The 25,136-nt window shown below is 55.2% G+C and overlaps 1 protein-coding gene across 1 annotated transcript in view; it reads right to left on the bottom strand.

Annotated features, from left to right (window-relative positions):
• Window positions 1-2,155: 2,155 nt before the first annotated feature.
• The window catches only part of DYNC1H1 (dynein cytoplasmic 1 heavy chain 1), a 65,601-nt gene continuing 42,620 nt past the window's right edge, over window positions 2,156-25,136 (bottom strand). Inside the window, exons 42-78 of the mRNA XM_082618168.1 lie at window positions 24,880-25,043; window positions 22,265-22,394; window positions 20,693-20,826; window positions 20,130-20,244; window positions 19,872-20,033; window positions 19,576-19,790; window positions 19,287-19,491; window positions 17,807-17,980; window positions 17,575-17,694; window positions 17,197-17,317; window positions 15,807-16,002; window positions 15,222-15,339; window positions 14,924-15,139; window positions 13,977-14,189; window positions 13,714-13,841; window positions 11,651-11,804; window positions 10,851-10,997; window positions 10,604-10,754; window positions 10,195-10,448; window positions 9,984-10,118; window positions 9,777-9,871; window positions 9,428-9,602; window positions 9,141-9,216; window positions 8,277-8,437; window positions 8,036-8,147; window positions 7,867-7,927; window positions 7,648-7,771; window positions 7,428-7,541; window positions 6,807-6,977; window positions 6,480-6,697; window positions 6,289-6,392; window positions 4,613-4,824; window positions 4,032-4,185; window positions 3,324-3,466; window positions 3,022-3,190; window positions 2,683-2,810; window positions 2,156-2,514 (exon numbers count right to left, since the gene is read on the bottom strand). Of these exons, the coding sequence (XP_082474294.1) occupies window positions 2,386-2,514; window positions 2,683-2,810; window positions 3,022-3,190; window positions 3,324-3,466; window positions 4,032-4,185; window positions 4,613-4,824; window positions 6,289-6,392; window positions 6,480-6,697; window positions 6,807-6,977; window positions 7,428-7,541; window positions 7,648-7,771; window positions 7,867-7,927; window positions 8,036-8,147; window positions 8,277-8,437; window positions 9,141-9,216; window positions 9,428-9,602; window positions 9,777-9,871; window positions 9,984-10,118; window positions 10,195-10,448; window positions 10,604-10,754; window positions 10,851-10,997; window positions 11,651-11,804; window positions 13,714-13,841; window positions 13,977-14,189; window positions 14,924-15,139; window positions 15,222-15,339; window positions 15,807-16,002; window positions 17,197-17,317; window positions 17,575-17,694; window positions 17,807-17,980; window positions 19,287-19,491; window positions 19,576-19,790; window positions 19,872-20,033; window positions 20,130-20,244; window positions 20,693-20,826; window positions 22,265-22,394; window positions 24,880-25,043 (5,598 nt within the window). The 3' untranslated portion in view covers window positions 2,156-2,385. The remainder of the gene's footprint in view (window positions 2,515-2,682; window positions 2,811-3,021; window positions 3,191-3,323; window positions 3,467-4,031; window positions 4,186-4,612; window positions 4,825-6,288; window positions 6,393-6,479; window positions 6,698-6,806; window positions 6,978-7,427; window positions 7,542-7,647; window positions 7,772-7,866; window positions 7,928-8,035; window positions 8,148-8,276; window positions 8,438-9,140; window positions 9,217-9,427; window positions 9,603-9,776; window positions 9,872-9,983; window positions 10,119-10,194; window positions 10,449-10,603; window positions 10,755-10,850; window positions 10,998-11,650; window positions 11,805-13,713; window positions 13,842-13,976; window positions 14,190-14,923; window positions 15,140-15,221; window positions 15,340-15,806; window positions 16,003-17,196; window positions 17,318-17,574; window positions 17,695-17,806; window positions 17,981-19,286; window positions 19,492-19,575; window positions 19,791-19,871; window positions 20,034-20,129; window positions 20,245-20,692; window positions 20,827-22,264; window positions 22,395-24,879; window positions 25,044-25,136) is intronic.

The raw sequence follows: 25,136 nt of genomic DNA, 5'->3' as shown, positions 1-25,136 counted from the left end.
AGCCTGAGAAAAATAAGAGAAAGAAGCAGTATGTGGCCTAGACCAAGGTGAGCGGGGTGGGCGGGGTCACCTGGGAGCAGGTGTGATGCGTGACAGGCCAGGGCCTCAGCGGTCAGAGCAGTGCTGACTAACATAAAAAGGGAGCTTCCGTGAAACCTGTGGCCCCTTTATGTCTCTTTTTAGGGTTTAAACAATAGAAATGTATTGTCACAGTTTTGGGATCTAATAACCCGAGACGAAGGTGTTTGTTAGTAGTTTACGTCCTAAATAATGTCTCTGGGCCCCACTACTTCGCCTACAAATGGGTTTCCAGTTCAGGAAAGGCCCCGCCTCCCTTGAATCCCAGAGAATTTCCTTACTTTTGCTAAACATTTATGTATTTTTTAAGCCTTGACTCGGGGCGGTAGGGGCCCACTGCTCTCTGGCTGACGTGTCTCCCGTTGGGCCCTTACACCCCCAGAGCTCTTCACACGCAGCCGCCCTCGGGGGGGCTCGGGCTCTCGGGATTGATGACAGAGTTTCGTCAGGAGAGTGAAAGCAGATGGGCCCCCGTCCCTGGCCTGAGAAGACTCCCTCTGCCCCGTCCCGTCCTTTCTCTGTCCCGTCTCCTCTCCCGAGCAGGGTGTCCTGATGGGGTAACCTCTGAAAGAACAGGCGGCGGAGGCTTGTTCCTTTTTCTGTCTCACTGAGCCTTTTTTTTTTGGTTTGTTTTATTATTTCTTTGGCTGCATCAGGTCTTCGTTGCTGCACGCGGGCTTTCTCTAGTTGCGGCAAGTGGGGGCTACTCTTCGTTGCGGTGCGCGGGCTTCTCATTGCGGTGGCTTCTCTTGTTGCAGAGCACAGCCTCTAGGCTCGCGGGCTTCAGTAGTTGTGGCACGTGGGCTCAGTAGTTGTGGGCTCTAGAGTGCAGGCTCAGTGGTTGTGGCACATGGGCTTAGTTGCTCCGTGGCATGTGGGATCTTCCTGGAGCAGGGATGGACTCCGTGTCCCCTGCGTTGGCAGGTGGATTCTTAACCACTGCGCCACCAGGGAAGCCCCTGGTTCCCCTTTCTGCCAGCTCTGGCCACTGTCTAGCCTGAACCCCTGATGGCAGGTGAGGGGTGGTCTGATGTGGGGTCCCTCCTCGGGGGTGAGGCTGGGGGGCAGGAAGTAGGGGCCCCGGGTACTCCTTGTGGGGTCCACGGGGAACCCCGACGGGGAGCCTCAGTCCTGGGCCTGCAGTGCCCTGCCCCCACCCCCTACCCCCAGGACACACGGGGACAAGGGTCTGGCAGTGGGAGTGGCTCCTGCCCTGCGTTTACCCTGCGCCAGGCCTTCAGGGTTTCTAGGATGGCATTCCTTCCCCTGTGCCCTGGAATCCCTGCCCGGCACCACCCAGCACCTGTGCTCAAGACCCTTCCCCGTAAATGGGGTAGGGGTGGCGAGGAAGGGTCAGGTGGGGCCAGACACCCACGGTGGGCCTCCGGGGCTCTCCTGGGCATTAGTGGCGCTCGGGCAAGAGCCTGCGGCACCGTGAAATACTCCCGGGGACTGAAGAAAAGCTAAAAAGCCTTATTTATTGCTTCAGAGAAGAACATGTAAAATGGGCCCCAACCTTCAGTCCGATACCGCTCTGGACTTCCTCAGGCCACCCAGGGACCCCAGAGGGCCCGTCCAGAGCCGAGTGGGAGGCGGCTCTGGCTCTGAGGCCCCAGGCCGCTCCGCGGAGGCCGCTGGGGCTGGGAGGGTGTGGGCAGGGCCAGGGCGTCCAGTCGGGCCTCAGGCCGTCACGGCGCTGGGGCCGAGCTTGGCTCACAGGCAGCCCGCGGCAGGACGGCCGGGGTCACGGCGGGGCCCGCGCTGACGCCTGCGCCGGCGCCCTGGCGCCCCAGGAGCTCTCGCGAGGCCCCGCACAGGCCAGAAACCTGCTTCGCAGGACAGCACGCCCGTCTCTTCCACCCGCCACCCTAGGGTCGTGGAAACCAAGGTGCCAGAGAGGAGGCGGGACGAGGGCGTCCACCTGGGCCATGGGTTCCCGGTGACGGGACACGGGACACGGCGCCAGCCCCACGCCCCGGGAGCGCCAGCGCTCTCCTAGGAACGGGGCTGCCTCTGTGTTGTGAAGGGTCCAGGGTGCCCACAGGAGCCGGAGCTGAGACAAGAGGCCGGAGCCGGCTCATGCTTAGTGTTTTATTTCATAAAACAAGCCACGCTTCGGCCCTCAAAGCCACGTCCCTGTATCCCTCCCGTTTCCGCCTCCCAGCCGTCTGGCTTCTTTCGGCTTCGTCCAGCCTCACACCAACAACTTTCCTTTGACAAGTCCGTACCTTCCACACATCCTAATGATGAATAAACGTTAAATATTAATTTTACTGTTACAGGAAGGGGCGCTAGAAAAGGCGAGTCTCACTCGGTGCAGAGAACGGCGACGCCGCGCTCGTAGAAGCTGCGCGGGTCCTCCTTGGTCGCGATTTCAAAGTCCACGGTGAAGATGAGGTCTGCTCGGGTGAAGTTCAGGTAGACGGGGAGGGTCACCTGCGAGGAGAGGGGGCTCTGGAGCAGGGGCTTCATGCGAGAGGGAAGGGGCGGGTCCTCCTGGGACGCAGGCACTCGCGGCCGGAAGGGGTCGGGGACGTCGCCCCGGCGCCCGGTGGGTGTCCTCAGAGTCTCCCTGACCCCAGAGGACGGGAAGGAGCCACTCACCACGTTAGCCTTTTTCTCTGCGTTTGTCTGCTTGACCCAGCGCAGCTGCGTCAGGGGGAGGACGGTGGAGATGGCGTTGGAGAGCGAGAGCTTGTTGTTGCTGCACGTGGCCCCCTGGAGCTTCAACCCTGTCGGGGGGGGGGGGGGCGGGCGGTCAGGACCCCCGAGGGGAGCACGAGCTGCGCGGCCACAGGCCTGGGCTCCAACTTAACACGTGCGCGTGGGAACCACCAGCAGGCGGCCTGCGAGGGGGCGATGGCCGAGCTGCAGGCCCGGGGACGGGGGAGGGGAACCTGAGGGAGAAGAGAAGCCCAGCCGGCCGGAGCGGCCCCCACTCACCCGTGACCCCAAAGCTGCAGGCGTCCAGCGTGGTGCTTTGCGAGGTGGTGACGTTCACCTCCAGGCAGAGCTCCTCCAGGGACCAGCTGTTGGCCTGGGCCACGTACTGCCTGGTGGCAGTGATGTACGCCTCGGGCACAAACAGGCCGCCCAGGCACACGTGGATGTTCTGTGGGAAGAAGCAGCCCCAGCTGAGAGCCGGCCCCACTGGGCCCCTGAGCGCCAGCACCCGGGCCAGCTGCCGACCCTCCCGGGGACCCTCCCCGGGGATCCTCCCCCAGCTCCTCAGGAGCAGCCGCCACCTTTAGCTCCTTGGCGCCACCAGAGGCAGCCGCCAGTGAGATGTTCTGCAGCTGTTTGATCCTCTCACTGAAGTCGGAGACCCACTGGATGACGGTCATGCCGGCGGGCACCGTGTAGTGGGACCAGCTCCGGGGCAGAATTCCTGCAAGCAAGGAGCCCTGGCGTCAGTGCCGACGGTTCCCCCGGGGCAGGTGGGTGCCCAGCTGAGTGCGGGCAGGCCTGCCCCCGTGTGCAGGCTCTGCTGCTTCCCCTCCCCGGTGCACCTCACACCCTGCACGGGCCACCGTCCCCGCCGCACCTGCCCCGCGCCCATCCGGGTGACCCACAGGATGCGTCTGGAGGAGCACGACCGCCCCGAGGCACCACAGCCACAAACCCCGCCACGGGCGGCTTGGTGGTACTGCCAGTTGAGGCTCTCAGAGCCGATGGAAACCCCGGGGGTCCCTGTGCCTTTGGACTCCAGCACCCCGCCCTGCTCTCCCCCAGCCCTAGTCCTCCCTAAAGACTGCAGAAGTGAGTAAAGATTCTGTTCAGTGTTCAGTGAACCAGCATTAAAAGAAAACAAATTCTGGGGCGTTTCTAAGTCTGCTCCCAGGTGCGGGCATCGAGCTGTCCCAAGGGAAGTCTGGGCGAGGCCTGGCCGGGACCTGCCGCCACTCTGAGGGGCTCCCGGGAGCACCCGCACCCCAGCGGCGCCGCGGGCGCACCTTTCACCAGCTCGTTGATGAGCGTGCGCAGGTAGTTGGTCTGCTTCTTCTTGCCCTCGCACACCTGCACGACGTCAGCAAGGTCCTGGCGGACGTCCTGGAGTAACTTAGCGCCCATCTTCACCTCTCTCTCAAAGAATCTGAACAGAGGATCCTAAAGGTGTTGGGAAGGAAGGCCAGAGTGAAGGGGGGAGGGAGTCTGGGAAGAGGTCTTTTCTCCAGCAGAAAACAGAACCAGAAGTAACAGCCTCAGGGAGCCCCGGTTTCACAGCCCTCCCCGTATTGTTCACAGTGTCACCCCAGCTCGACCCTGCACTAGACCTCGCGTGAAGCTGTGGGCCTGCCTGACCGAAGGCAGCTCTGGACAATTCTGTAAAGAAGGAGAACGGCTGCCGCCGCTTCCTTGGGAGTCATTTACCTCCTCGTGGAAGACAGACCACCTTCATCCTAGGGTGTTCCCTCCAGCCCGGCCCAGGCGCGCGTGCGCTCCGAGACAACACTGAGCTCGGCTCGACCCGCCCGGCCCCACTTGCTAGGACCCCCCCAAGCCCAAGGACTCGGCGGGGGGAAGGGCCAGGCACCTTGATGTTCTCCACCGTGCGTTTGAGGTGGCTCAGCGTCTGAGGAATGAGGTGCAGCCAGTTGGACGCGGTGGTGTGCAGCGTCCGCATCCAGGCGGGGCGCCCGTCGGACGTGGCATCCGGCCTTGTCTTCTTCTCCGTCTCTGCGTAGGCCAGGTCGTCCTCGTCCTCCAGCATCTGCATCTTCAGCATCTTACTGATCATGTCCACGCCTGGGCCGCAGGGAGAGAGTGCACAGCAGGAGAGCAGAGGGAAAGGGACTTGAAGGTAAAGGCCGCACACCGCGCTTGTTTACACAGGTGTAACTGTGCGCCCTGCAAGGTACCACGCGGGCACCTGTCCTAAAGCACGGAGAATGGCCTGACCAGAAAGGTAAGGCGGCAACGACAGGTCACGTCCCGACTGCTGGGGCTGCTCCAGTGGCCGAGTGCAAACCCCAGAGGCCTCTCCTAGGCTCGCGCATCCACTGTCGCCGGGGTGGGCTCTGGGGCGCGCCGGCGCCAGGCGGGGAGGCCACCTGGGCTGCCAACGTGTGACCACTTCCGGCTGGGACTGCGCTGAGCCGCGTGGCGGCCTCCCACGGGCTCTGGACTCTGCCTCTGCCTGCGGGTCCCTGACCTGAGTGGAGTGCTCCAAGTCCAGTTCCTGAGCGGCACTGTCACCTGGACGCTGGGCTGGAGGACAGGGCTCAGCTTCCCCAAGCCAGGGCCCTGTGGCCCATACCTCACGGCCTCCACGTGGGCCCCACCACCTGGGGCACCGTCAGCTCTGGCGTGACACGGGGCTCGGATAACACTCAGTACAGTGTCGAGGGGGACCCAGCGCCGGTCCCAGCAGGCGGCATGGGGCTAACTTGCTAAGTGATCTCAGTGCACGCTGCCGTACGAGACAAGGCCCAGCACCCACGCCCCCCGCCAAGACCTGCCCAGCACCCAGGCCTCAAGCCCTCCTCTGCTTCTCGGCTGGCCAGCCCGGCCTCCCGTTCGGTCACCTGTGGGGCCTGCCACCCCCCGCCTCCCCCAGCGAGAGGCACGCGTTCGAGGTCGTGGTCAGTCAGAAAGAAGGCCCCATGGCTTCTCATTACAGAGCTGAATCGCGGGCCGGAGGTAAACTGTCGGGGTCTGTCCTATCAACCAGGGCGTGAGTTTGGGCAAATCACCCATCCTCTGGGCCTGTTTCCCATAAAGAGAAGCCTGGCTCAGATGAGCAGTTCTCAAACCTGAGTGTCTCAGTGACTGGGGGGCTTATCAAAACAGACGCCGGGCCCCAGCAAGCCCAGTTCTGATTCCCCACCGTGGGGCCCGAGGACCTGCATGTCTAAATTTGCAGGGGAGGCTGAAGCTGTTGGTCTGGGGACCACACTTTGAGAACCACTGGGTTAGATGATTTCTTGAATAGTCTTGAAGTTCTAAAAAAGTGTATTCCAAAAAGAGACTAAAAGATATGCCAAGAGTTTAAAAAAACTGAACAGGAGAAAAAATGAAATTACTTCTGAATCTAAGACAAAAACCTAAATGCAATTTCCCGACTCCACGTATGCAGCTATCGAGCCTTTTCCCCAGAACGGAGCCTGTACTGCAGGAAAGACACCAGCGGGAGCAGGTGGTTTTCCCCGCCTCCCTGGCGGTGGAGGAAGGGAGGTGCGGTCCGGGGGAGGAGGACAGCTGGGTACCCACCCTGGGTGGTGAGGAGGACCTTCTCAGCGTTGTTGGGCAGGCCCAGCCAGGAGGGGGTCTGCGTGTCCGGGAGCAGCTCCACCCACTGCACGAACTCCTCGCGCCTGGAAAAGCCGCGTGCTCTTAGTGCCATGACACGCGGGCCGGAAGCGCCCGCCGCCTCCCCGTGGGTCCCGGGGGTGGGCGCACACCTGATGCCGTCTGGCATTTGGATGTCTTTGTGCCCGTCGACCTTGCAGGCCAGCTTAAATTCACTGTCGAAACTCTTGGTGGTGAACAGACGCTCCAGGAAAGTGTTGAGCAGACGTTGGTCAAACTCGTTGTCCACCCGCCCGCCGTAGATGGACTGGGCCATCAGGGTCTTGAGCGCAGCCCAGGGGATCTTGTCTGGCGAGATGTTCTGCCTTCCCTGGGGGGTGGGGAGAGGCTGGTCACGGGGGTGGAGGCTCCTCCCCCACGCTCACAGCAGGCGGCCACCCGTACACAAGTCCCCCTCTCACGGCACAGCCCACACTTGCCTTGGCCGTGTCGTCCAGCCATGTGTCCACCGTGTCGCAGGCCGACCGCAGGTCAGACTCCCCGAATTCATACTTCTTCGACCACCCGAGGGGTGCGTATCGTAAGCGTTCCTGGATGACGGCGTGGAACCAGGCCAGCAGGAAGTACAAGCGGGCTCGCTCGTTGGGGGACTAGGTGGGGAAGTGAGCAAGGAGAGAATCACCAGAACGCAGCCCCCTTTCTATCTAAGAAAACAGTGCCGATCCTGTCGGAATCAAAGTCTTAAAAAGAGCTTTCCACGTACTAACACTGGAACCACTGTGATGTTAGTAATTAACACGAATATTATTGTTAGGAGAAAACTACGCCAATTTTTCTATTAATAAAGGTGTGCTCCCAACTACGCTGTTAAGGGAAGTTATTTAGCCAACAGAAAATTACATAGGAGAGAACAAGTTTCTAAAAACGGTAGAAGAGGTGGAGTAAGGCACAAAAGGAAACAGCACTTAAGAAACACAGAACTGATGCACCGCTCCTGCCACAACGCTCTCCTGCCCGCGAGCCGGGTCCCGGTCTCCTCTCGGTGCCTGGACGTCTGCGCGGCCGCTACACCCTAGCTCGGCTCCGAGCCACGCACTCACCTTGCATATCCGAGACACGGGGATGCTGCTGAAGGTCCTCAGCATGTTGGCCTTCACGCCCGGCGGCGGCTCGAACACGAAGATGCGGCCCGCTCGCAGCAGGTTCACGGGCACCTGAGCAAGACACGGCACCCGTGACCGTGGCTTCCACGTGTGCTCCAGCTCACACACACGTGCACAGGGTGCCAAACCAGCGCCTCGCACCCTCCGTGCCACCCACCTTGGGGTTAATCTCCATGGTGAGGAAGAGCCTGAAGCAGGCGTGCGGCTGCAGGGAGTGCAGCTTCTTCTCCAGCTGCATCAGCCAGCCCGGAGCCAGGTGCACGTTCTTCAGCATCACCCACCTGCAGGGCAGGGAGAAGGCCACAGCCACACCTCACCTTTCCGGCCTGAGTTCTTGGGCACTCGGGCCTCGTAAAGCAAAACCAAACAAGCCTACCTGCCCGACTTCACAGCTGTATTTATTGCCTTATCTGCTTGGTTAAAGCCTTCTGCCGAGCCTGGTACCAGAAAGCTTAGTGTCAGCACGTGGACGTGGACTTGGACTTCAACGCCCACCCACCTTGAAGTCTGGGGTGCCCCCCGTGGAACTGACCAGACACCCTTACCAATGGCGATGGACGTGATCTGTGTGTTCTGCTCAGCTGCGAGGTCCTCCACGTGCCCGCTGGCATCGTAACCGGGCACAGAGCACATTAGGACAGGGGTGTTTGGCTTTACCTGCAGATCAGGAAGTCGGAATCGGGTGAGAGAGCATCCCACCCGACAGTGCGCCTGTCGAGGGAGGAGAGCCCTGTGGAGGGGCTCGTGAAAACGGGCCGGTTCAGAGTCCGCAGGGCCAGAGCCTACCTCCGTGTCCACGATGTGGGTCAGGTCGAGCGGCTGCTCCATGATGGACATGAAGGAGTCCCCGAGGTTTGTGGAGACAAACATGTGAGCCATGGCCAGCAGGCGGTCGGGGCGGAAGGCCTGAATCAAGAGCAGCCGGTGGATGGCTTGCCCGATGGGAGCTGAAACGAGGCCGTGAGGAGGGCTGGGGGTTGGTGACGGCAGGGACTTTGAGATGCTCTCCCGCCTGGACTGCTCCTGCCACCAGCTCTCGCTCTGCACACACTCAGTGTCCGAGGCTCAGCTCAAACACCCCAGACGCCACGACGCCCGCCCTGTCCTCTCTGCCTGAGAACTGCCACCACCTCCACGCTGTCACTGAGCCCTCTGGGAAGAGCTGTGACAAGACCTACGCCTGGGTCTGTGGGTGATGAGCACTTACTGATTCTAAATGACTGACTACCTCATACCTATCTGTGGAGAACCCCGAAGATTCTCAGGAACGTCTAAGATCACGGACACCCCACAGCCCACGACTGAGCTGCAGCCACGCTGGACATCACCCTGTTCTTCCTCCCCATCGTGGGGCCTGTCTGGTCCAGAGCCTCGCGTAACACGCTCGAAACCAGCCGGCTCCCCGCCAATGTTAGGCAAGGACCTCCTGATCTGTTTCTCTTTTGGCCTTTAAGCATGAGTTGCAATAGGAATTGGGAGTTTTTCGCTTTCTTACGCCTAAGTCGTCTCCTAAGTTTTAACACCGAAATACTTATCTCAGGAATCAATGGCTTTTTATCTTTGGGGAGCGTCCCTGCCTTCGAGCAGCAAAGCCCAATTTTACACTCCGGTCCAGAATGAAAACAACGGGGGAGGCCTCGTGGGGCTTACTTGCAGGGCTTTCCTCGCTCCAGAGGTATGGCACCGTCTGCTCTGGGGAGCTGCTGTCCAGCCAGATGCCAAATTGCTGTGGGGACAACAGTGTCACCATGTGTCACCAAGTGTCACACCAAGTGTCACCACGGAGCAGAGCCCACCTCTGGGCAGAGAGGTTGGGACCAACGTGTCAGATGTCTGACGTGAGAAAACACCACACAACGTTCTGGGGGTTACACGACACGCGCGGCTCCCTGGGAGTGAGGCCAGCTTCCCCCCGGGAGCGTTCACAAGACACTTACCTCGTCGGCCTGAACCTTCGCAATCAGATCCCTAAACGCGGGCAGGCAGCTCAGCTGCACTGCCGCCTCGGCCTGCTCCACCGTCAGACCCTGGATCTTGGGCGTCGAGCCAGCGTTCAGGACGATCTCCTTCCCCCTCAGGAAGTGCTGGAACTCGGCATCGTAGGTGGGCTCCCTGGGAAGGGGGCAACAGTCAGCTGGGGTCTCTCAGATTCAATTCTACTGTCACTAAAAGAGCAATAATGGCTTTAAGGAGAAAACAAAGCTCATCCCTTCAGAAAATGCTAGTAGGCAGGCTGCAAAATGACGACGTTCTCTGGTGGAAAGTGAGGCAGGGCAGCCGACTTACCCGATGGTGCCCTTCAGTTTGATTCTCGCCAGCAGCATGGCGAAGGTGATGTGGTCCTGGTGCAGCATGCCTCGAGCGACCCGGTTAAACGCCACCTGCAGCCGAATGCAGGAAGCATTGCCGATCCTGGAGAACTACTCCCGAGCCCCCCACTACACACAGGCGCGCACATGCACGCACCCCGGGACGGCCGGGCGCGCGCCGTACCTGGAAGAGGTCCTTGGTGATGATGGAGAGGCGCTGCGTGTGGTCGGTGACACCCTTCAGGTTCGGGTTCTCATACAGGACGTTGTGGTAGATGTCCAGGAAGAACTGCAGGGAGTACTGGTACAGGAAGTGGATCTGGAAGTGGCGGAGGCGGCTGTTAGCGCCTGTGCTCGTGGGGCGGGAGCCCCCGGCCGGGCGCGGCCCCGCTCACCTGCTTCAGCGACTCCATGGTGAAGTAGATGCTGCTGCAGGCGGTGGACAGCGGCAGGTACTGCTGGGACACAGTCTCCACCTCCTGCATCACAATGTCCGTCTCCTCGACCTTCCTCGTCACCTCGGCGGCCTCTTTCTTGAGGTTCTCCAGGGTCGTTATGATCGTGTCATCATCCAAAATGCGCCCTTTCACCTCATTCAGAGCTTGTAGCAGAGACTTTTCTAGCTGACGTAAGCGCAGCTGAAATTCCCCTTAAATGATGAGAACATCCAGAGTTCACTACAGGACTTAAACGTTCCTTCCAAGGAGCGCTCTGTGATGTGTCCGACCCAAGCCTGGCGCACCCTCGTCCTGTGAACGTTCAGGCCCCCGACCTGCACCGAGAACCATGGATCCAGAGACATACCTTGGAGTTTAAGAAGATCGGAACGTTTTTCATCCACGTCAGGTCTTTCTGCCTTGAGAACTTCGTTGAGACATTGGCTCTGCAAACTGCTACGGGTGACGGTGAAGTTGACGAAGGTAACCCGGGAACAGAGATCGGGTGGGAACTCGACCTGCCAAAAGGGGCGACAGACCAGGCAGCTGTGCTACACATCCGCGGCCTCACCTAACGCCGCCCCGTCTTCACGGAGGAGGGCCCCGTCCCTTACCGTGGGATCCCGGGTGGACAGGAAGATGACAAAGGATGGCGACAGGTCTATGTCCTGGTCACCGAGGGTGATCAGCACTCTCCCCCCTGTTCGCCGGACTTCACGGTTCAAAACCGGATTCAGAACTGGATCATAGCTCTCCACGTCCTACGTATGTATATGTGAGGTGTTATTGACAGGGAGAGTTTTACGGTGTTTATTTTCACCCATATAACTGATTTTCTACTCCAGATAAAGACATCTCCCAGAAGCCACCCAGCTATTTAGACCCGCGCTGCCCAATACATGGCCATTAGGCACATGTGGGTACTTAAACAAAATGAAAAGTTCAGTTCCTTGTCACACTGGCCTGTGAAGTGCTCGACAGTGGGGCCGCCATGCAGTTCAGCACAGGCTAAAGAACGTTTCCGTCACTGTCCCGGTGGATGGTGACGATCTAGACCAACTAGAATTTTAAGTGCAAACACTGCTTCTGTTGGATTTTTTATAGATCTATCTCAGAGCTTTAGCTTTGCTTTTTTTTTTTTTTTTTTTTTTGGCCATGCCACTCGCTTTGTGAGGTCTTAGTTCCCTGACCAGATGTTGAACCCGAACCCTCGGCAGTGAAAGTGCCAAGTCCTAACCACTGGACCATTGGGTAATCCCCTAACCTTGCTTTCATATCAAATGATGTCTTGCAAAGTTCAAAAAGTAGCACGTATTATGTGATTCACATCAACTGCATTTGCAAAAACCTAAATGCAGTCCTATAGCCCTTCCCTCTGGGAAGCAGTGTCTGCAGAGCTGAGATGCACACGAACCTGGACCAGAAGCGGGTTGCCGAACCTCAGAGCACTCTCCAGGTTCTTCCTGAAGGCGTCGTCCAGGAAGCTGGTCCGTGTGATCTTCCGGTCCTTATACTCATTCATGATGAACTCTGTGGCCTGTCCTGAGGGGTCGATGATCAGCGGATACCTGAGGACGGGCCCCAGAGAAGTAGGTTAGAGGTCCACAGGAAGCACAAGGACGTGGCGGGCAGAGCCCGACAAGATGACGGGAGGGCTGTCCCACACTCAGCTGTGGGTTCCAGGTTTATCGGCAGAGACCGACGTGACCTAAGGCTTGATACTAAAATCCTCTTTTTGAAGAACTTCTATGAGGGGGAGGTAACTAAACCACAGACTCTGCCAAGAAGGGCTGTAGTTAAAGCTTCTTTCCTTTCCGGGACGGACAGGTGCTTCTCCAAGAAGTCCGCGCGCACCGCACAGGGCAGGCATCACCACCACTGCTGCTGCAGCCCCACGAGCTGGCGGCCGCGAGGGGTTTACGCTGCCCAGGACCCTAATACACACGCGTGATTGTACAAAATTCAGAAGCTACGGAAGGGCAAGTGGTGAGAACCGCCCCTCCCCCTCCTCCCTGGTCACCGGTTTCTGGTCTGTGTACACAAAGGAGGTTTATGTGTTTGAGACACACGTGTGTCCCCGGGGGAGCACACCACCCCACACCGTGGCCTGCCGGAAGCACCCTCACACACGGGCTCTGGACGAAGGGCCAAGTCTGCAAGGGCCCCCGGCCTCCCACCGGGGGGACACACGGTGACCTGTTCACTGGCCCCAACGAGGGGCGTCAGAGGCATTTCCGGGCCTCTGGTAGGACACACTCTGTCCTGTGAATGTTCTGAGATGCATCATTCTTCACGAGTGCTGGGCTTTGGGACACCCAGAAGCATGCATTTTCCACGTAAGACAAATGCAGCCCCCCCCCCCCCCGCACAGACCCCTCATAGACGCCACAATGGGTGGACGTTCCCGCCAGCGCCCCCTGGCGAGACCCTGCGCCACTTGTGAGACCTGAGGGTTGGTTCCGCTTTGTGCCCTGGGGACAGTGGCATACAGCAAGGGCTCAAAGGTTCCAAGATGTGCAGATGCGGTTAAACAGGACGCTGGGAATCAGTTCTTTGAAAGAGAAAGAAAACCCAGGGTGGCTGGGTTTGGGTGCTGCCACAGAGGAGGGTCAGTCCTTGAATTGCACTGTGAGCCCCCTCGGCTGCAGGCCCGTTCCTCCTCTTACTCTGGCCCCCTCCTTAAACCAAAATCAGGGAGCCGCTTCCCTTAACTCTCTCTCTAGCTAAACACTTCCAATTCTTGTAATATTTTAAGAGACAGTCTGTTTTTTGTTTTTGTTTTTTGGCCGCACTGCATGGCTTGGGGGATCTTAGTTCCCCAACCAAGGATCGAACCCACACGCCTGGCAGTGAAAGCACCGAGTCCCAACCACTGGACTGCCGGGGAATTCCCGAGAGGGTCTGTTTTGATTTTTGCCCAATACACAGCCATGCCCATCAATTTCAAAAGGTTACATGAGGCTTCCCTGGTGGCGCAGTGGTTAAGAATCCGCCTGCCAATGCAGGGGACACAGGTTCGAGCCCTGGTCCGGGAAGATCCCACATGCCGCAGAGCATCTAAGCCTGTGCACCACAGCTACTGAGCCAGCATGCCACAACTACTGAGGCCCGTGCACCTACAGCCTGTGCTCCGCAACAAGAAAAGCCACCGCAATGAGAAGCCCACGCGCTGCAACCAAGAGTAGCCCCCGCTCACCGCAACTAGAGAAAGCCTGCGGGCAGCAACGAAGACCCCATGCAGCCAAAAATAAATAATTTTAAAAAAAAGGTTACACGAGAACCACTCATTGTAGGACAGCTTGGACAGTCACAACATAAGAAAAAGGGAACCGTGCACAGCCCACCATCAGAGGTGAGCACGCGGACCCTCCCAATGTCCTATTCACCTCTTCTAAAGGTGTTTTGAAAAAAAATGCAAAGGGGAGAACTGCACACAAAGACTTCTAACCCGTGCCCTTGCTGCGCACAAGCATGTACCTATTGAAGCGTTTCAGCATGATGGCATTCTCCGTGCACAGGTCGTCTGCAGGTAGGGAGCTGGCCTGCCAGCGGAGACGCTCGTCAGCGTTGGACAGGTACTCCGTCCTCGCGATATCTGTGCGGAACTGAGAGGGACAGCAGTTACGTACGGATCCTTTTCTTCAGGACGCAGACAGGCACGGCTTCCCAGTGGAGATGGTGACAGCTTACTGACCCTCATTTTGGCTCCCACCTTTTTGAAATTCCCTGTGGACGGTTACCTGGATGTTGGCTTGCTGTAAGTGATGGGACCAGGTGGTAAACAAGTTCTGGCGCATCTGCTGGTCAAAGTAACCCGCATAAGCAATAAACGCAGCTGACAGGAGACAGTCCCCGGCAATGGTGGACATCTGATTCTTGAAAGTTTCACTTGTTTTTTCCCACCGTTCCCGTTCAGCAGACAAGCTCTTCAGAAGAGCGGTGCTCCGGTTTACCTAAAAAGAAAACCAAACAAGCTTTATGCTGAGAAGTGCAAATCTGTTCCTGCCCATGGTGGGCAGGGTCTGGGAGGGCTGGAGAGACAAGCACACTCATGGTTCAGATCCTGAAGGAGGTTGGGACCCAGATAACCCACAACTGAGGGCGACACAAGTCTCAGAATCTGAGGGCATAAGATGTGTGTAGAGAATTAAGTGTCAGCTTTGAGACTTGTGGGTGAGCAGATATGCGGGCAGGAAGCAGGTGGAAGGAACCTCCAGGGGAAGGCTGACCTGGAGGGAAGAGGTGCCATAGGCAGGAGGCTAAAGCGCCTATTTTGAGGACCCAGAGCAGTGTGGGCAAGAGTGATGGGGACCACAGCAGAAGGGACAAGCAGGGGGACGGGAGACCCTGACAAGGGGCCCTCGGTGATGCCACGTATGAAGCCCAAGGCGGGAGGACAAATGGGTTTGGAGCTGGTGGCGGGGGAGAGGGCTTCCCCGGCTCCCGAGTGCCCGGCTGGCGTCCACCTAACGCCACTTAGTAAACGCACAAGAGACGGTCACCAGGACCCCCGTGGACGTGAAAGAGCTCATCCCCCAGGATGACCGCGGTACGTGCAGCCCGTGTTGTCGCCTGTTACTCCAGCGCTTCCCCCGGCGAGGCCAGCGAGCACGGCACGGCGAAGGACACCGCAAGGCAGCGTTTCAGGGGAGCGGAGGAAAGAGAGCGCTCGCGACGACCGCCTTACTTTGGCTTCGACGGCAGCCAGGTCCGCTTTGATGGCCTGGGCCTCCGAGATGAGGACCGCGTACTCCTCCTTGTAGCGGGCGATGCTGGCCTCCAGGTCGCGGATCATCTGTTCCACCTCGTTGGCCTTCTGCTGGTTGTCCTTGGCGTCATCCTCCAGCTTCTGCAGCTCGTTGCGCAGAGGCTCCACTCGCTTTAACATGTCGGCGTAGTTGAGCTGCGGAGGGCAGATGGACTGTTTTCAAAAGGGCCCGGACACGAGGCCCCCTCGCACAGGGGTTCCCAGCCAGGCTGATTACCTGTGCGATGGCCCACTTAACCATAGGCCCGCAGGCCAGGGAGGCCCGATTGACGATTTCGTAATTGTAACTAGGGTTGGACATGTAGTTCTTCTTCATCTTCTCCCTTATGGCGTCACTGCAAAAGAGGAATTGTACTTCTAAGCGTGTGCAGGGCAAAGAGTAAAGAAGAATTTTCAGGAAATCGAAACGTAAAGGCTAGAGCCAGCTCAGAGACCACCAAGGATGAGCCGGCCTGACCCTAGTTCCCAGGTGACCAGGCCACTGCTGCTGAGAAGGACTCTCACCCTCCCATGCACTCCCTGTCCCCTGACAGGAGACAAGCTCAGGGCCAGCTCTGTGCTTGTAGCCACTTGTGGGGATGGAAGAGTATTCGGCTCACAGAGGTAAAGGGCTCAGGGAACTACTGTCAGGAACGGGGAGAGGAAATCTGACTAGTTTGAGTGGAAATGGCCTGGAAAGGTGTTTGTGCAGCTGATGAGCTGACATTACCTTCTGTGTACGCTAAGCCAGAGACACGAGGCCACAAGCAAACACGAGACCCTCATGCCACCAGAACGGCTTCCCCCACCAGGTGCCACCCACCTGATCTCCTCGGCAGAGAAGTTCACGATGGTGGGGATGAAGTTCTCCCTCATGATGATGGAGCGGATCTGCTTCCAGTCCGTCGTGCTCTCCCCCAGCAGTAGGCAGATGGACTCGAGTGCCAGCTTCACGGCGGCAGGGGGATTGGCCATGGACCGCACCTCCACCAGGTGCTGCTTCTTTATGGACTTCACAGCTGGGCGTGGCGGGAACACAAGAGGGTGGGGTGGAAAGGACGCGGTGAGAAGGGGACCAGAGCACAGCCAGACACTTGGACTCTCACCAGAAAAGGGGCACGTGTGCAGAAGATCCAAGAGAATGTGGGATGTTCTGTCTTAAAACCCTCTGGAACAGCTGACGTGGCCAAAATAATGACAGAGATCTTACTGTACTAAGCCTAAATCGCAACATTCTGTAGAAAGGACAGCATCTTTAAAAATGTCTCACAAACCCTCATTAATTCCTTTACCTCTATAAAGATTTAAGTATTAAAAAAAGAAGCAAAATTATTCATTTGTTTTACACCAATCGAACAAAGACCTTTTCAGTCTGTCACAATTTAGAAGTTGTCTTCACCGGCTGGGGTGAAGATGTGGAATTAACAGTTCTAAAAAAAATGGCCGATGCTTTCCATAAACTGAAATGCACATTTTCCTAACCTGAACTTTTATTAAAGCACTTTTTTAAAGTAACTCTTTGGCAGGTGAGAGCTAAAGTAAATTCTGATCAAAGTACAACGCTCAATGAAAATCTATGGTGCATTTTAATTCCTCCTGTGGTGTAATGTGAAAACGACAAGCAATTGGGTTATTTGAAGTAAGTTAAAGGCTGATGGGCAGGAAGAGGCCCAGGTTAAGGCCACGCCTAGGTACCGGGCAGACGGCAGACGAAGACGGGACGCCGGGGCACTGCGCTCCCTCCTGCGGCATTTCCCAGGTACACGGGGTGGGAAAGGGAGGACGGGGGACTGCTACCAACCATTAAATTAGTCATCGCTGGCCACGACCAGGACACTCTAATAATTATAAGTAAGACAGCAACACTGCCTACTTTACGATATTTCTGGATGAAACTCAAGCCAGAGATTTGCAAACAGCATATTTATGAAATTATCACCAGATTTAAAAAAATGTACTGACAAAAAGCTTCTTTTGTCAATTTTCTCTTATGAAAAGGGTTTCACTATGGTGAAAGCAGACTAGCTTTACGGAAACTTTGCTTTAAGAGATGAAGACAGTCTTTAAGTATTTAGAAAAGGCTTCAGAGACTTGAGACTCATCAATGACGCTTTTGGAAACGTACACAACCGGGACCTCTGGGGGAAGGCCATGCTGCCCCCTAATCTGTCCACCCTTCCCAGAGAGCCAGGCCTCTGGCAGTGTGCACACACCATTCTGGGCCTCGATGACGGCCGGCTCCACCTTGTCAAGATCTTCCTTGACGCTCATCTGTTTGTCTGCGATGACCTCCTGCTGCTTATGCAGCTGTTCCTGAATTTCTTGGCTCATGACCTAGAGAGGAAGGACGGCTCAGCTCTGGGGTGAGCACCGGTTAACTCGCCGAGTCCCAAAGTGGCACTCCTCATGCCGCCCGGGACAGACAGACAGGCGCGCGTGCGCGCACACACACACACACACACACACCCCCTGCCCCCACCACAGACCCGTTCAACCCTAAAGCCCATCTCAGACTAAACTCCCTACTCCCTCATGAGAGACGGAGCACGCCCGGCCCACACAGGCCACGTTCCCCAAGCACGAAGATGCACCTTCTTCTTCTCAGCCTCCTGCTGGTCCTTCACCATCTTCTTCAGCTTGTCATTGGCCGCCGCGTTCTTCACCTCCAGCTCCTGGCTCTTTATCCTGAGGTCCCGACGCAGCTCTTCTACCTGAGGAACAAAGCCACGTTCAGGGGAATGAAAAACACGCGGCAATTACCTTCCAATTAAGAGGCCCTCCCCTAGCGCAGCCCCAGAAAACGCTGCTCAGGCCGTGACGTACCTGGTCAACCGTCTCTTTGATCTTCCTCAGCCCGACGTTCAGGTGCATCTGCTGCTCCTCCAGCTCGCTCCGCTTCTCGTGGAACAGGTCGGCGTAGTGATTGATGAAGTCCAGGTAGTGGCGAGGCGTGATGGCCATGGTTCTGCCTCCTCGCTTCGCTAGCCGAGCGTTAGCCTTTTGGAAAAAAGTCAAATCACTTCGCTCTTCAGGACGTTTGTCCTCTGCAATTTAACCTCAGGAGATAACTGTTGTGCTGGTGTGGCGCGACGGCACAGCCCCAGCCCCCGGGAGTCGCATCGCTCGAGACGGAGTCTAGCTCAGGAGCCCACGGGACCGCAAGGAGCCCTCACACCTCTGAGCTTCTCCTCTGACTTCTAGGGGTAGGGCAGGGCCAACAGGACACCCACAGGCTCAGAGTGGTCTTCACAGAGCCTTCCAGAGGGGAGCAGACTGGACTCTTCTAACAAAAAGAGCCTAAAGGAGGGGTAGCAAACCACAGCCAGCCCGTCAAACCCTGCAACGCAGCCTCTGCATGTGGAGTGTCAGCCCCACGGCCATGCTTGCTCATGGCAACGCTGCTCTCGTGCCACAGCGGCAGAGCTGGGTAGCCATGCAGGGGCCCAGCTGGCACCTGGCCCTTTGCAGAGAGAGTGCGTGACCCCTGCTCTGGGGGAAGAACACAGGCCTGGCCAGAGAGGCAGCAAGAGAAGCAGATGGAATCAGTGTGGGCAGGGAAAGGGCCAGACGGCTCCGAACACACAGCCGGGCGACAGGCGGGTTGAGACGTCATTGACAGAGGTAGGAAAACAGGTGAGAAACAGGCATCTCTTTTGCGGGTGATGGTACAGTGTCAAATCCAAAGCACCTGGGGGTCTACTTTTACATCGGTTTAGCTTTACGTTAGTACGGCAGTTAGTTTTGCTTTTCCTACGATCTCAAAACTGAACCCACACTCAGCCATAAAAAGAAACGAAATTGAGTTATTTGTAGTGAGGTGGATGGACCTAGAGACTGTCATACAGAGTGAGGTAAGTCAGAAAGAGAAAGACAAATACCGTATGCTAACACATATATATGGAATCTAAAAAAAAATGGTTCTGATGAACCTAGGGGCAGGACAGTAATAAAGACGCAGACATAGAGAATGGACTTGAGGACACGGGGAGGGGGAAGGGTAAGCTGGGATGAAGTGACAGAGTGTCATGGACATATATACACTACCACATGTAAAATAGATAGCTAGTGGGAAGTAGCCACATAGCACAGGGAGATCAGCTCGGTGCTTTGTGACCACCTAGAGGGGTGGGATAGGGAGGGTGGGAGGGAGACGCAAGAGGGAGGAGATATGGGGACATACGTATATGTATAGCTGATTCACTTTGTTATAAAGCAGAAACTAACACACCATTGTAAAGCAATTATACTCTAATCAAGATGTTAAAAAACCAAAAAACAAACTCCCCCAAAAAACTGAACCCACCTGGTGAAGAGTCTGATGAACGAACACACAGCTGTTTACGATGGCTTCCCGGTGTGACGGTGGCTGTGGCAGTTTGTCATACACGACTGGCATGTAATCAGGCACGATGTAATTCGGCTTCTCCAGGTCCATCTTACTAGTGAATTCTTTGCCGACCTGATACAGAGCTTCAGTGGACCAGTCCCCAAACCAGTTCAACACACACCTGAAAACGATGCCCACATCTCAAGACAGCTCCCGAGAGCAGGGTCTGCCCCGTGGAAAGCAGAGCCAAGTGGGATTGGCGTACCTGTTGAACAGAGCGGGGGAGGTGGCCGCGCGGTCCTTGAGCCCCTCTGAGGATGGGTTCATGGTGAAGACGACGTGGAGGTTGCGGATGACCTGGCTGGTGAACCACTTGTACAGCTCCTCGTGTGAGTCCAGCATCAAGCCCTCCTTCTGGGCCCCCTCCTTACACTGGGTCATCAGGGTGGCATACTCATCTCCTTCGAAGAGGCCGGGAACCTAGGAAATAAAACGGCACCATGGCTGGCCGGTCCTCGGAACCCGGCGCCATGTAACACGATGCGGTGTGTCACTGATTACCTCTCCGTTGGCCAGAAGGGTATTCATCCGCTCCAGGAATCCAGAATCTAACACGTTGGACTCGTCCATTATAAAAGCTATCTTTTCGTTTTTACAGCCAGAACGTCTCAACACCGTGCGGAGATCTTCATCGAAGTCCTCCCCTGTGTACTTCCTGTGGACCTACAGAAGTGAGGCAGGTCAGCTCCGCTCTCGCTCAAGGAGCTGCGTGCATGAATAGGACCTGCTGTGGGGCTGAGAGGCTGTGGCCAGACCCACCTTAATCTGGTACACGCTCAAACCGTTCATCCAGGCCACGAAACGGGACAGGGTGGTTTTGCCCGCTCCACTGACCCCGATCAGAAGCAGGTGGCCTTGAGGCTGACGGAATATTCTGAAACATTATCAGAAAGAAGAAAAGAGTTAGGCTTTTAGGCTTCATTCCCCTTTTGACACTCAAGTCCTAAACCTTCTCAGGATCAGTCTACAACATTTGGAACGCGTTTTAACTTGAATTTGTACACTAAACATTCATACGGCAATTGTGATTTGCCAGGTCCGGTGAGGCGGCAGAGATCAAAAGGACATGGCGCCGCCCCCGGACACCCTGATGACTCGAGGGAGACAGGCCGAGTCTAGCAGGAGGGTGAAGGGCTGCCGTCGCGGCCGGTGGGAAGCTCGGCTCAGCAGAGCTGGACTAAGAAGCAGGAGTCGCTTGGCAGAGGAAGGCAGGGGCGTGGGAGGCCCGTCAAGAGGGCAGCACGAGGCCTGGCCTGACCCCGCCCCCGTCGGATCGAGAGCGGCTCGGGTGAGTGGTGAGGGTGTAGCAGCAGAACGCCCACCGGTCGATCCTGAGCACGTGGTCCAACACCTCATTGAACAGGACCAGGGGGACGTCGAGCTCTTCTTCGTAGAAGACTTTCAGCCTGGCTTTGACGTAATCCCTTAACTCTTCTTGGTCTACTGGGATGTAATCCTGTAGGGAAAAGGTAAGATCCAGTGACGAAGAAGAAATCATCTTAGTTCTTATAGCAAAGTGGGTTATATTTCCATATACCAAGAAACTGTCAAAAATGAGACGAAAGCAGGTATTTATAACATAGGAACAAAAATATAAGTAAACTAGGATGAGACATGGAAAGACATGGAAAATCTTTACAGAGAAAACTGAACTTCACTCAAAGACATCACAGAACATCTAAATAAAGGAAGAGATACACCATGATCATGGAGAGAAAAACACACAACTAAAAATGTCAGTTCCACCCAACTGACACATAGATTCAATATAATCCCAGTCAAAATCTCAGTGGCGGATGGTGGAAGTTGTTTTGGTGCAACTTGACAAGCCAATTCTAAATTTCATTTGGAAGGGGAAAAGCCCAAGACTGGAAAGATGACCCACCCCTTTAAGAACCAGGTGTTCTGGACAGATACCGTCCTATCAGGTGGACTTAGAACTGTGATCAGGACCACGTGGTTTTAGCACAGGAAGCAGCAAATGGACCAATGGACAGGACAGAGCTCTGTAACAGACTCACGCGCGCAGGGAAACCCATGTGACAGTGCGACACTGCAGAGTCCCAGTGCTGGGACCGTGGACATGCACAGAAGAAAAACTGAAAATGAACCCACAGCTCACCCCATACACTAACTCAATTCAGATGGATTAAGGGTTTAAACGATATTCCATTACGAATGTTTGTTCTTCAAAAGACACTATAGAGAGAGTGAAAAGACAAGCCACTGGGAGAAGATGTTGCCCATAAATGAAACAGGATTAGTATCTAGAGTCTAGCAATACATAGGAAATTCTAGAAACGCTGAGTGAATCTCTCTTGTTGTTCTTGCTTCTGTGCCTTTAATTCTATCAGGCCCTGTGCCTGCCACACCCTTGCCGACACTCAGATAAGCCCTATGAACACTTGCCTAAGCCACTATGTCAGGGTCAGCTCTCCCAAGATGCAGCCATCCACCCTATGAGACTGAGCTCCTACAGGAAGGCTGTCCTCATTCCTAAATCAGCATCGCCTACTGAAGGAAATGCACATCAAGACTGTCACTTCCTATGATGTCAGCTCTCTTTTTCAGAGAAAATGGCAGCTCACAGCTATTCTGGAAATGTCACTCTATTTAGCATCCTAGTATATGAAACATTTTCACACAAGTTATCCCTAACTGCCCTGATTTCACTGAAGCCCCGTCTCCTGCTGGTTGGATCCACAGCTCTTGGAGTGGCCACGGTCCTGAGATTCTCTGCCCTGAATTATCAACGGCTGCAAATACGTGGCCCATCATGCCTATAGCCGTAGCTTCCTTTATAGTGCACTTCAAGGCAAAGACGTTTCTGACGAGATTCTAACTAGAAGGACAGGAGCAAAGAAAGTATTCCTAACGTGATGTAGTCGCGCTACCTTTGACAACCAGTTGCTGTACAGGATGGGCCGGCTCATTGCCTTCTCCTTGTCTATGTTGGGGAAATGCTTCAGAGCAACCATATCAATGTTTTCGTCGGTCCAACGCCTCTCCTCATCTTCTACAAGTCTGTCGGAAGAGAAGACAGAGGCCGTGGTGAGAAAACACCTGGTTTTGTGGGTGCTGTGGGCTACTCCAAGGGCTGGCATTAGTCTTCTACCAGAAATTTTCATTTTCTACAAATGGAAGAACCTAAGACTCTGAACTCGAGATGACTTAAGTAATCTGAAACATAGATATTAAATACGAAAATCTTAAAAAAAAAAAACTCCTCTAAAAATGTTTAAGTACATTGATTTACAAAATGAAAACTTCATGTTAGTTTCTAAGCTTGCTTAATATAAATGTTTTAAGTATCAAGGGGCATTATGGGAACAGAAATAGAGAACTACAAGGTATACAGTTTTGGAAACACAAGGCTTACGGAGAAAACCACAGAGCAAGCAGGTGAGACTCTAACCGTCCCTACAGGTGTGCTACCTTCTGAGCAGCTGAATATATGATAACTTAGGCTACCAGATGAAGGTCCAATGAGCATGTCACGTACTTACTGTATGTAGCCAACCAGAATTTAGAAGCACAACTGCTATTGCGAAATTTCAATCTAAACAAAATTATATCTCTGGTATGTTAAGAAATGTAAAAATGATACTGTTGCCCAATTATTTTTTTTAATTAAAGAAGGGAGAACGAAGGTAGCGCACATAACATAAAAAGGACCGCCTTTTAAAGTGGTAGAGCCCCAATACGAGAGACAAAAGCTGGGCTGCCAGGGCTCGTGTGCCCCCGCTCTGCCTTGGTTAGCTCATCTCTCTCCCTGGCTCTCTGCAGGGCAGCCCTGTGGGAAATGAGAACTCCAAGGAGGCTGGCGTGGAACCCAGTCATCTACAATGACGCAATATTCCAAGACTCCTCGAAAGCATGGTGAGAAAAGCTGCCTGAAGGCAAGAATAACTGGTCCTGACGTGTAACTGCGAAAGGCTCAAGTATTTCTTAGTCTGGAGGGAACCATCTGCCTTGGGTCCTGCCAGGGGAGTAACTATTAACCAACTCCTACGACTACCCACACCTGAGGCCATGAGTGGTCAGAGGAGCTTGTCCTGCTGGGACCGTGTCCTCTACAGATGGGCCACCTCGGGCAACCTCACACTTAGCCGGGGACCGAGGGGACCTGCCCTGCCATCAAGTTCCTGCCCTCCTGCTCCTACTGTGCAGCCCCTCTTGCTCGGTTCTGAGTAACCTGTTCATGGGCAGAACATTTCCCCAGATAGTTTGCAACAGGAAATCGTGGTGCTCCACTAAATAGTAAATCAGTTAAGATTTGTTGTTTGTTAGAAGTTTAGAGTTAAAGCAACACAAGTCTAACTTTTTCTCACTAATCAAAAATGAGCCTAAAAGGCTACAAAGGACTGCAGTGCTAAAATACATAAAATTAACAATATAAGAAAAATCAATAAAAATGACAGAGCAGGAACTAGGAAAACTAAGAATTTACTATAAGACAAAGATCGTACAGAACTATAAACAAAGAATACAAGAAAAAGATTCTGATTTAAAAAGGTCAATAGGGATGTCCCTGGTGGCACAGTGGTTAAGAATCCGCCTGCCAATGCAGGGGACGTGGGTTCGAGCCCTGGTCCAGGAAGATCCCACATGCCACGGAGCAACTAAGCCCGTGCGCCACAACTGCTGAGCCCTCGTGCCTAGAGCCCGTGAGCCACAGCTACTGAAGCCCACATGCCACAACTACTGAGCCCGTGTGCCACAACTACTGAGCCCTCGTGCCTAAAGCCCGTGCTCCACAACAAAGAAGCCACCACAGTGAAAAGCCCGCTCATTGCAACGAAGAGCAGCCCCCTGCTCTCCCAGACCAGAGAAAGCCCGCGCGTAGCAACGAAGACCCAACGCAGCCAAAAATAAATGAATAAAAAACAAAAAAAAAAGTCAATAATTTTCAAGATGCCTTGAGAGAGAAAACGACTCCAACTTTTTACTGAGACTTACGGTGGTTCAAACCACAAAATCTTCCACAATCCAAGCTGACCACTACAGCCACTAGCAAGTCTCTCCCTTCAGCACTGGTCACTTAACTAGAAAAAGTCAAAACTTGCAAGACTTGAAATAAGTGGCCAACAGGTGAAAAGAGAAAACTAAAGTCCCAGAGATACAGCTACAAATCCTCTGATGAGAGCAAAGACTGAGGGTGAGGAAGGGGTGGTGGTTACGGAACTGCACCCCAAGCTGCTGTTAGGAGGCACTGAAATTCACCTGTGACCTCTGTGCCCTGACCTTGTGTGGGGCCCACTCAACAGTGAAAGAGGTGAGTTAAAGTGCCTTGCCGGAGGTTACCGGTAACCAGCAGGGCTATTGGGGTCTCGTACATGGGGGCGGCCGTGATCAACTCCCAGATGCAAGGCTGCCCTCACCACCTCACTACTGTTCATCACCAGCTCAGCCTGCCTCAGGGCAGGCCAGCCTCATGCAGACCCTAACTCGGGGGGGTCGGAAGGGTCAATGTAAGGGAGCATGGAGCTACCCAGAGCCTTGGCTTTACCTGTCCTGGAAGAGACGGAGGGCTTCATGTGCCCAAATCCGAATGAGGCCTTCCACAGGCAGAGTCTCCAGGGGTCTCAGTGCCTCGAAGATACCTCGCACCCACCGCGTCATTTCACGAGGTGAGTAGATATAGTGGGGCTGTGTGTCCTGAGTGAACCTCTCCTGCAGGAATTGAAAATATGCAAGTTACATGTAAATGTCCTAAGACATGGAAAGTAGTCAAAAAGTTAAATGCAGTATAACATTTTTATATTA

This window comes from Mesoplodon mirus, assembly GCF_964341445.2.
Source record: "Mesoplodon mirus genome assembly, chromosome: 4".
NCBI lineage: Eukaryota > Metazoa > Chordata > Mammalia > Artiodactyla > Ziphiidae > Mesoplodon > Mesoplodon mirus.
This window is presented reverse-complemented; position numbering and strand designations above follow the sequence as displayed.